The sequence below is a fragment of the Triticum urartu genome, chromosome 6A (genome assembly GCF_056163025.1).
Source record: "Triticum urartu cultivar PI428250 chromosome 6A, HENAU_Tu73, whole genome shotgun sequence".
In the NCBI taxonomy this organism is placed as follows: Eukaryota; Viridiplantae; Streptophyta; class Magnoliopsida; order Poales; family Poaceae; genus Triticum; species Triticum urartu.
In genome coordinates, this window is record NC_141878.1 from 576,384,143 (window position 1) to 576,394,322 (window position 10,180).

At 52.3% G+C, this 10,180-nt stretch overlaps 3 protein-coding genes across 3 annotated transcripts; 2 read left to right on the forward strand and 1 right to left on the reverse strand.

The window, feature by feature from the left end:
- The first annotated feature begins 1,867 nt into the window (after positions 1-1,867).
- LOC125515266 (uncharacterized) lies at positions 1,868-3,461 on the forward strand. Its single transcript, XM_048680707.2, has one exon. The coding sequence runs from the start codon at positions 1,868-1,870 to the stop codon at positions 3,272-3,274; it is 1,407 nt and encodes a 468-aa protein (XP_048536664.1). The 3' UTR covers positions 3,275-3,461.
- Positions 3,462-3,517: 56 nt separating this feature from the next.
- HL (HAL2-like protein) lies at positions 3,518-6,555 on the reverse strand. The gene is made up of 4 exons (XM_048680708.2): positions 5,797-6,555; positions 4,587-5,271; positions 3,955-4,320; positions 3,518-3,863 (listed from the first exon to the last, which is right to left on the reverse strand). The coding sequence occupies exons 1-3, from the start codon at positions 6,215-6,217 to the stop codon at positions 4,017-4,019; spliced, it is 1,410 nt and encodes a 469-aa protein (XP_048536665.2). The 5' UTR covers positions 6,218-6,555; the 3' UTR covers positions 3,518-3,863; positions 3,955-4,016.
- A 1,557-nt stretch (positions 6,556-8,112) lies between these two features.
- LOC125515269 (oxidoreductase, zinc-binding dehydrogenase family protein) lies at positions 8,113-10,160 on the forward strand. The gene is made up of 6 exons (XM_048680709.2): positions 8,113-8,469; positions 8,555-8,734; positions 9,046-9,127; positions 9,219-9,326; positions 9,473-9,631; positions 9,771-10,160. Exons 1-6 carry the CDS (start codon positions 8,212-8,214, stop codon positions 9,965-9,967), a joined length of 984 nt encoding a protein of 327 aa, XP_048536666.2. The 5' UTR covers positions 8,113-8,211; the 3' UTR covers positions 9,968-10,160.
- Positions 10,161-10,180: the final 20 nt, after the last annotated feature.

The window sequence follows — 10,180 nt, forward strand, 5'->3', positions numbered from 1 at the left end:
TCAAATCAAAAGCCAAAGACAATGCCTCGCTGAACTGCCTCTAGTGTCTCCGAATCAGCTAAATCATCAACAACAACTGCAGATGCTCCCGTGAATTTGCCCCTATCATCCCTACAAACATCGTTGACTGCACCCCATTCACCTGGTCCCGAGAGGCCCCTGTCAACATTTATTTTGGCACACCTAGAGACCGGAGCAATCCATTTCCTCTCATATACCCTGGCTAGAATTGCCGGACTTCTTGGAGCCACTTCTGCCATCTCTAAGTCCTGCAGGAACCTTTGAATGAAGTAGAAGGTAGATAGTGGGCTCTGAAAATTTTGCTCATATATCGCCTTCCTCCTAGCCCACCAGATCACCCAAAGTGTCACAAGAATCTGAATCATCTCCCTATGTGGGATTGATTCCACTAGTTGAAACAACTAAAGCTTCGGGTCATCATGCTTGTTGGCTGAGAGAAAATCAATCAAGTCTTCATCCATCAGCGACCATATACACTTTGCCATATTACACTCTAGGAGAGCTTGTCTCCATGTATCAGTCCCTCCCTGACAGATAGTGCACTCCTCGGAATCAACCATATTTCGATGCTTTCGTCGCCCGTCGGGAGCGATGTTCCAGCCAAGCACCATGTAGAAATCTTTAGTTTCGAGGGAACCTTTACACCCCACAACATCGACTCTGTTACTTGGAAAAAATGTAAATTAGTGTGCCCGCAACTTACCTAGTACTCCCTCCGTTCCTAATAAATACTTGTCTTTCTAGTCATTTCAACAAATGACTATATACGAAGCAAAATGAGTGAATCTACACTCTAAAATATGTCTATATATATCCGTATGTAGTAGTCATTTAAAATGTCTAGAAAGACAAATATTTAAGAACGGAGGGAGTATTTGGCAAAGCGCCTATTTGTGCACCAAGCCCAAACTCACATACCACCACCGGTGTGCAACATGGCTTTCTCTACCTTGGTCTAGTCTATCCCCCAAACCCGCCAGGCCCGTACTTGAACCGAAACCAAAACCGGTGTCCGTAGGATTGAATCCATAGAAAAATGCCCGTGACTATACCTGGTCATGGGAAACCTGACCCAAAATAGCCCAACCCGGTCTTGCCCACGGGCCTGGGCCTAGGCCTAGGTTTTGAGCCCGAATGACATGGCGGGCTAGGGCTGGGCTTAACATATGTGTGTTTTAGGGAAGAGGCCCAACCTGAGGCCCGACGGGCTTTTCCACTCGCGGGTCAGGCTCAGGCCTGTATTCTAGGCCCAAAGGCCGGGCGGGCCTAGGTTTTCTGTTGTGGGCTTTTTTAGGCCCGACCCCGTCTGAGTTATGGCCTGATATACCCGTGACTAAACACGGGCATGGACAGCCCGGCCCCGAGTTATGGCCTGGTATACCCGTGACTAAACCCGGGCATGGACAGCCTGGCCCGAATAACACGGGTCAGGCCGGCCCGGGCTCGGGACTTGTTTTGCAACCAGAAAGATAGTTCGGGCTGAGCTCAGGCTTCTCTATTTCTGTATTTCGAGCTGGGCTTGCACCACGTGCATACACTAAAAAACAACGTTCAGACCGGGCTTTTAGGCTTCGGGCTAGATTTTGGGTCGGGCACAGGCTTGAAAACAAAGAGTATTTCAGGCTTCAGGCCGGGCTCGGGCTTGAGAAATGAAGGTCGGGCTTTTACAAGCCCCGCGCGACGTTTGCCCGGGTTTACCCGTGACTGTACCATTGTTCGCGCACGCATGACGCAATGACGCATGGTCGATTCACGTTGACAAAACGGGACGGCACGTGGACGCAATCACGGCACTGTTCGTCAAACGGCGCCCGTCCCTTTCGTCGGGCGTCCGTCCTCTCGAAGGATGCCGCCGTCTCATTCCAGCAACAAGACAGGCCTTCTAGCAGCTCGGCTTACGCTACGTTGGGCATGGCCGGAGTTCCCAATGACCAACACTCCCCCTACGCTTCGATCCGTCCGCCCGCCCGCCATGGACGCGGCCCAGCGCTGCCCCCGGCCGCCTATATATAGGCCACGCGTCCTCCTTGCAACTCCCCTGGTTGGTGGCGGTGATGAGCAGCGAGCGCGTCGACAAGTGATTGAGATCGCCATGGGGTCCTTGGAAGGCGACGTGGCCACCTCGCCCTCGCTGTCCAGCACCGGCAGCAGCGGCACCGGCGCCGGCAACGACAACCATGGCGGCGGCGAGGTGAGGATATACGCCTGCTTCGCGCACGGCGCGTCCAACAGCCTCGAGTGCTACGAGCCGGGCGCCAACACGTGGCGCCGCGTCGGCGGCCTCCCGGGGGTGCCCCACGGCCACGTGCTCAAGGGCTTCGCCGTCGTCGCCGTCGCCGAGTCCGTCTACGTCATCGGCGGCCGCCTCTGCCGCAGGGAGGCCGTGCCCGGCGGCGACTACCGCGACACCGACGTGGGCGTGCGCGCCGACGTGCTCCGCTACGACGTGCGCCGCGGGGAGTGGCGCTGCTGCGCGCCGCTGCTGGTCCCGCGCGTCGACTTCGCGTGCGCGCCGTGCCGCGGCAGGATCTGCGTCGCCGGCGGGCTCTGCTCGCTCTCCGGCGCGCGGGGCACGGCGGCCGCCGAGGTGTACGACCCGGAGACCGGCCGCTGGTCGCCGCTCCCGGACATGAGCACGCTGCGGTACAAGTGCGTGGGCGTGACGTGGGAGGGCGGGTTCCACGTGGTGGGCGGCTTCGCCGAGAGCACCACGCCGGCGGCCGCGCCCGGCGAGGCGCAGTCGTCGGCGCTGGAGCGGAGCTCCGCCGAGGTGTTCAACTGCGCTCGCGGCGTGTGGGAGATCATCCCGGGGATGTGGCAGCTGGACGTGCCGCCCAACCAGATCGTGGCGGTGGCCGGCCGGCTCTTCAGCTCCGGCGACTGCCTCAACAGCTGGAAGGGCCACGTGGAGGTCTACGACGGCGAGCTCAACATCTGGAGCGTCATGGACCACTCGGCGCTGTCGGACCTGGCGCTGCTCGCCAGCAACCTGCCGCCATCAGCGCAGCAGCTGTACCTCACCATGGCCGTGGTGGGCACGCGGCTCTTCTTCCTCGCCGGGTACGAGATCGCCGGCGACGACGACGAGAGCTTCAGGACGGTCTCGCTGGTGCACAGCTACGACACCAGCGCCGCGCCGGGGCTGGCGCCGGCGTGGAGCAGCTTCCAGCCCAAGATGGACCATGACAACAACGTCGAGGACGGCAGCAAGGAGCTCTTCAGCCAGTGCTGCTCCGTGCAGCTCTCCAGCTGATCAACTGCAGGCCTCAGTCCAGTCCAGTACACACAGTCAGTCCGTCTGTATCATGGTTTTTATTACCATGAAAAAAAAATTGCTACTTGTGCTGTTGTGGTAAATTCGTGTGACTGTATTTTTCCTTTCTTTGTGGAGTGGACAATGGAGAATATATATAAACATGGAATGATACTTTATATATTTATATGAATGCAAGAAAACACAAGTATCTGGAAAATGAGAATAACTGACGGCATAATATAGAGGCGAAAACTTGCAGACAATGCATCATGGGATCATTTTATCGAAGGTTCAGAGATTCGAGTTATCAGGTTCAGCAAATTGCTCATGACTGATGATTTAGTCGACGTGCCATCAACCCAAGGAGCGTATGAGTTATGCCCGAGGGAGAAATGGATGATACAAACCATCAAAACAGCCACTAGACATCTTTACAGATGCTCTTGGCGAACAAATGATGGTATTCGTCGATCTCATGCCGCAGATTGTTTATGAGCAGACAAGCTATGGTTACTACACGCTCCACTATTTCAACGTTAATTGAACACTGGAGACTAATTCTTCATACCAAAATGAGTCGAGTTACCTGTAAATAAACAGATACCGGAATGTAAGAGGCAGGCCAAATTTACTTCATAGGTTGATAAAAACAGAGCAAAAGTTCATTGTAAACTCACTCTTGCATGCTATGACCAGCATCAGGCCATCTATCTGACTGTAAGGGTTTGGGTTGCTTGCATTACAACGTTGATGAGTTCCAACTTGCATCAACAGCTTGCAAAATTCTCTGATGAAGCAACGCTCCGGAACAAGCTATTATGCCTCTGTCCAAACCCTCCAAGTAAACACCCCTGGAAAAGTCCAACGGGCAACCTCCGGCATCTGTTACCACTCCACCAGCCTCTTGAATGATGACCACCCCTGCGGCGTGATCCCATATCTTCTCCTTGTATCCAGCTCTAGCGAATTTCATGAAGATTTCAGCATCACCTCGTGCTATTGCAGCATATTTCACCATGCTGTACACACGCAGAGGCTGGTTTCTGGAAAACAAGCACACAAAAATAATCAATAACCAGCACCCAAAAGCTAAAGCTTGCAACCTGCATGCAGATGACACGGAACAAGAGAAAAATGCCAGCACCACTTCATTCTAATGGCCATGTAAACTGGTACCCTATTCGCTATTCAGCAATACCATATGCCAACTAGCACATGTAAATCTATAAAATAAATTCCACACTCTAGTGAAATAATATTATCATGGTTAATAAAAGTACCACATAGACAGCGAAATAAAAAAACTGACCTTAAGCCTACACTATGGGCAAGTCCTGCAGTGAAGGAATGGCTCGAGTTGGCTTTCTCAACAGGTTCACAGAATGTTGCTGAAACTGGATCACTGACGGATGATACTTGAATCTCCCTTGAGTTATGCCAACTAAGCATACCGAAGTCATGAACCAATGGCTGCATCCAAGCCTGGCCACATCCTTTGTGAGCATACATCACGCAACCCTTGTTCCACGATCCTGATGTAGGGGGAGCAACCTTAGACATCAACCTGTAGTATCGTTGGTGGTAGTTGAGCCATTCCTTCTTCATTGGATAATTTGGGCACCCGAGAACACCAAGCACAACTTCCCCGTCTTCAATTAAGGCGAGGGCAATGGCGTATTGGTCCCCACGCACAAAACCAAGTGTGCCATCCACAGGATCAAGCACCCAAAATCTTCCTTTTGGACCCCCGGTAGAGCTGCACTTCCGTATAGCTTGAAGAACATCATGAGCCCCGAGGTCTTTCTCCGGGGATCTCAGCCCATACTTTGGAGCTTCAACCAGGCAACCATTGACTGCAGAGACAACAGACTCAAGCAAAGCCGTGCCGTCGCTACTAGACAGTGTCTTATCATCTTCCTCTGCTACGATCGACACACTTTCATCACCAAAGCAATCTGAGAGTAGCCAGCTGACTGTCGCTTGCACGCCCCAATCTGGCATAAGGAATACAGATGGATTTATTAGGAACTAACCACCACAAACACCCAATTTATTGCATAATATTTATACATCCAATTCCGGGCACTCAGTGACGTCACGAGTAGACAAAATTTGTTGCACAATAATATTCATATATGGGCCATTCCTGATATGTTGGAACTTGAAACACCCACTATATTTCAGTGTGAGGCTGCAAGCTGAATTGCATTTGCAGCCCACTATCAGTACTGTAACAGGTCAGCCAGTATATATCAGTGCAAACACGCAGTCTTATTTATCGAATGGGGAAAAAAGATTACCACACTTGCACAATTCAAAAGTCAACACTCAACACCAATAATTTAACTAAGAAGTATCCCGTTTAGGCATTGAGACTCACTCTAATAGTAATATAAATTTACCAATACAGCAGAGTTCAAGTTTGACTAACTTGGGTGCTAACTGTATTCAGGGTGTGTAATGAAATGTTTTGAATACTGAACGCTACTAGTAATAATACTCAGAGTGGCAGTACGAACCGGCGACGGTGACCGGAGAGCGGTCGAGCTTGGAGTGGACGCCGGCAGAGCCGGAGCCTGGGTCCGCAAGGAGCAGCGAGTCCTGCACCCGCTGGCACAGCGTGCAGGCCACCTGGACGACGCGCACCGCCGCCTCCATCTCCTTGGCGTAGTCCTTCTTCCCCCCTCCTCCCCCGAGGCCGCCGCCACGGCAGTCCCACAGCCACTCGCGGTCCGCCCCGACCCGGAGCCGGCCGGCCGCGCCCAGGGACAGCGCCGGCGACGCCGAGGGCGGGGACGACGGGGCGCAGCGGCTGCGGCTGCGGCGCCCGCGCCCACTCCCGCGCCAGTCCGGCGGGGACCGCGGGAAGCCCCGCGCGGCGGCGGAGGAGGGGGAGGGGGAGGGCGCGGCGGCCCAGGCGGAGAGGCGGAGGCCGCCCATGGCCGGCGGCGCCAGAGCCCCGAAATAGACAGACGGCGCGGGCGGCTCAATCAATCCGAACCTGAACCCTACCCCGCGCGCCCTCGCTCGCTGGCTGGCTCTTCGCCCGCTGCTTCGATCCGATATGTACTACTACTAGCCGGAGCCCGGGTGTTCCGAGATGCTTCCGCGCCCACCTTCCGTTAGCCGCCGCCGCCCGCGACTGGTGAGCGGCGCAGGCCCCGGGCCGATGCCGTGGGTGGTGACGAGCTCCATGATGCCATCATCCTCTACCCTTTCCCCAACTCTGTATCCTGTTCCCACCCCACCACCACTGGCCGCACGACGGCACGAGCACAGCAAAACAGCACGCGCATTTCTGGAATCACTTTATGGCTTTATGCCGGCACTCCCTTCCTTCCGTAATGTATTGCCTAAACAGGGAATAAATATTACTTTAAAGTTTGATCAAGCTTACTAAAAAAAGCATCGACGGCATAGAAAAAAGCATGCAGGAAGTATTTTCGAAAAATATATTCTGTGATGGATCAAACTTACTAAAAAATATCAATATCTGCAATATCAGATAAACTAACACATGAAAATATACTCTGTGATGGATCTAATTATATTGATTTAGTATTGTAGATCCTTCTTTTTTGCAACCATGGTCAAACTAGTAAAAGTCTTGATTCAAGACAAAGGTAATACTATGTGATAAAGAAGGAAGGAGTATAAAAGAAGGATTCTCTTTTCTAGAACCCGAAAAATGAAGAAATAATCAAGGGACAACGGCATCTTCAACACAGGTCCTCTTTTCTCCCCTATATGTTCAAACCGAACAGTCCGAACATGCTCAAGCCTCCAACGTGAACACCTATTTTGTGCCATGCTCGTATTGAGGCCTCTAAGCTTAGAGGAGGAGGAGGAGGGGGACCTCATGACCCTGGAAGAGGTTGCGGAGAAGGAGGCACCCCCATAGGAGAAGGAGGCAATGGTCGTTGAGGTCACGACTCCGAGCGTGGGCCAAACAACCTCTTCTCCATGGCGGAGGCGGAGGAGCAAGTCCGCCTCGCCCTACTGCAGGAGCACCACGCGACCGTGGTGCAAGGGAGGCAGAGCATGCAGATGCCACTGTCATCGTGGCGCTCGTTGATGCGGACCTAGAGCTCGTTGACGTGAACTGGTCGGTCTACACGTCCGTGCAGAGCACCTCACACGGTCGACCGCGAACACCGCCATCTCCGGATCAATGAGGTGTGGCACACCTGGCTCGTCGAGGAGCTCGAGGCCAAGGACGATGACAGCGAGTGCCAAAGAGACACATCGGCGAACCCGCGGGTTCACACGCGTGACCAATGACAATGAGGCCAACAGCTCTAGCGGGAGGTCATCGACCTCACCCCGGAAGGGAAGTAGTAGGATTTTTAGAGTAGTTTTTAGTTGTTGTTATTAAGCAATGTTTTACCCTAAAAAAACCTATGAATTACACTTGCAAAAGAAAAATCTATGAATTAGGATGGACAGCTGAATGCCCGCCTTCTTTGAAGGATATGGTTGAATGGTCATTCGACCATATGTCCATCAATGCGTCACGAACAAAGGTGGGTTTTGTTAGTGATTAAATGGAAAGGAGGATGAGGAAGGTTAGCCGGTTACGCTATAAGTCAGGAGACATGAGCTCTTCGCAAAATAGCTCGACCCCATAATATAAATGTTTTTCTATATTTTGAAATACAAACAAATCTAAATCTAAAATGCAAATGCAAAGGTCATCTATTCAAAACCTCAGTCAGTCACATCCATGTTCGTTTGACTTTGACCTATGCCGTTGAAGATGCTCTAACCACGTTCTGCCGTCCAACTTTCTTGGGCCGGATCCAGTCGGAGAAGCCCGGCCCTATATCCGAGCAGAGCCGTGGAGCAGTGGCCTGCAGACGCGGAGCTCCCGAGAGCCGGAAGCCGGAAGCAAGTGAGCTGAGCCTGAGCGCAGGCCGAGGCAGACGGACGCGACGATGAGGGTGGTGGCGATCGCGAGCCCCGGCGGGCCGGAGGCGCTGCAGGTGCGCGAGGTGGACGACCTCCCGGCGCCGGGGGAGGGCGAGGTGCTCGTCGCGGTGGCCGCCGCCGGCGTCAACCGCGCCGATACGGTCCAGCGGCAGGGCCGGTACCCGCCGCCGCCGGGCGCCTCCCCCTACCCGGGGCTCGAGTGCTCCGGCACCATCCTCGCGCTCGGGGCCAACGTCCCCCTGCGCTGGGCCGTCGGCGACCAGGTGCCCTCCGTGCCCCCGTGGTGAATTTGGTGATGGCCGCTGCTGCTCTGAACCTCACTGTTGTGCATATGCTGTTTCGTTGCAGGTGTGCGCTCTGCTTACCGGCGGCGGGTACGCGGAGAAGGTGGTGGTGCCGGCGGGGCAGCTGCTCCCGGTGCCGGAGGGGGTGTCGCTGGCCGACGCCGCCGGCTTGCCCGAGGTGGCCTGCACCGTCTGGTCCACCGTCTTCATGACCAGCCATCTCTCCCCCGGCGAATCCTTCCTTGTAAGAAAACCTCTCTTGCTAATTTGTTCCCCCATGTGATGATTGCAAGCGGCTTAGCAATTCACTGCACTTGCTGCTTTGTGGGGATGAGACTGCTTGTGAATTTCTTTCACCGAGAATTGAGTCCGATATCTTTTGTCACAACAAATTGGCATGCTTCAGCTAACTGGGAAATAGCAAAGTACATGATGGCTATAAGAATGGAGTGTGAACTAGTTTAATTAGCAGTTACTCATATGCAAAGTGAGGTGAATTATCCTGGACTCCTGGCTGTATTATTACTGATGATTGGGTACCTCCAATGTATGCAGATCCATGGTGGATCGAGTGGAATCGGTACATTCGCTATACAGATTGCGAAGCACCTTGGTGTTAAGGTTTTTGTTACTGCAGGTTTGTCAGTTATACACTTACTAAGAGAAGAAATAAGATATTACCAAATCGTTTGTGAAACTGTGCTAGTAACTCTGTTATCCTATTCTAGGAAGCGAAGAAAAACTAGCTGCCTGCAAAGATTTGGGAGCTGATGTATGTATAAACTACAAAACCGAAGATTTTGTAGCACGCATAAAAGAAGAAACCGATGGAAAGGGTATGCTGCTGCTGCCCTTTTGTAATGTTTGATACTCCGATGCGTTCTTCTGTTATGGTGTTTGCTAGCCCCTGGTGTGTTACCTAGTCATACCTGTCAAGTTTATATACTCCTACATTAACAATAATACAAAATACCTTTACCAGGTGTTGATGTCATTCTGGACAATATCGGTGCATCTTATCTCCAGCGCAATCTGAATAGCTTAGCTGTTGATGGTAGACTTTTCATCATCGGTTTCATGGGAGGTGTTACAACTGAAGTGAACCTGCAGGCTATGCTTGCCCGAAGATTGACCATACAAGGTTGGATGGATATTTGTGATTTCAGTATTGCCATCTTATGTCGATGCTTGTTGTTTGCTTCATTATTTTACATGATTGTGCTATTTGTAAATGTCGTCGCTAATTTACCACTTGATTGAATTGCCATGATTTTGTGCAGCTGCTGGACTGCGGAACAGAAGCCTCGCTAACAAAGCCCAGATCGTGAGCGAGGTGGAGAAGAATGTGTGGCCTGCCGTCGTGTCGGGCAAGGTGAAGCCGGTGATTTACAAGACATTCCCGCTATCTGAAGCAGCTGAATCTCACAAGCTGATGGAGACGAGCTCCCACATTGGCAAGATACTGTTGATTCCATGATTGGGTATGGTGTGTTATGGTGTGAACTATCTGAAGCCGCTGTGAGCACTGTTTCCTGCAGTAAACTATGCAAGGAAATGTCCTTTTATATTGTAAGATAAACTGGATCTCGAAGTGCTGATGAAATTGGATATGTATCTTGACGACAACCAGTTACAATAAAATGTTGGAAGTTGGAAGTCTTGTTCATTCATCTTATGAGAGTGTCACTGA

Coding starts and splice junctions, on each gene's coding strand:
- LOC125515266 (XM_048680707.2), top strand. CDS start 1,868: ATGCCGCCGTCTCATTCCAGCAACAAGACAGGCCTTCTAGCAGCTCGG.
- HL (XM_048680708.2), bottom strand. CDS start 6,217: ATGGGCGGCCTCCGCCTCTCCGCCTGGGCCGCCGCGCCCTCCCCCTCC. Junction 5,272..5,796: donor CTCTCCGGTCACCGTCGCCG/GTTCGTACTGCC, acceptor TCCTTATGCCAG/ATTGGGGCGTGCAAGCGACA. Junction 4,321..4,586: donor GCCCATAGTGTAGGCTTAAG/GTCAGTTTTTTT, acceptor CTTGTTTTCCAG/AAACCAGCCTCTGCGTGTGT.
- LOC125515269 (XM_048680709.2), top strand. CDS start 8,212: ATGAGGGTGGTGGCGATCGCGAGCCCCGGCGGGCCGGAGGCGCTGCAG. Junction 8,470..8,554: donor GCTGGGCCGTCGGCGACCAG/GTGCCCTCCGTG, acceptor GTTTCGTTGCAG/GTGTGCGCTCTGCTTACCGG. Junction 9,327..9,472: donor AGAAGAAACCGATGGAAAGG/GTATGCTGCTGC, acceptor TACCTTTACCAG/GTGTTGATGTCATTCTGGAC.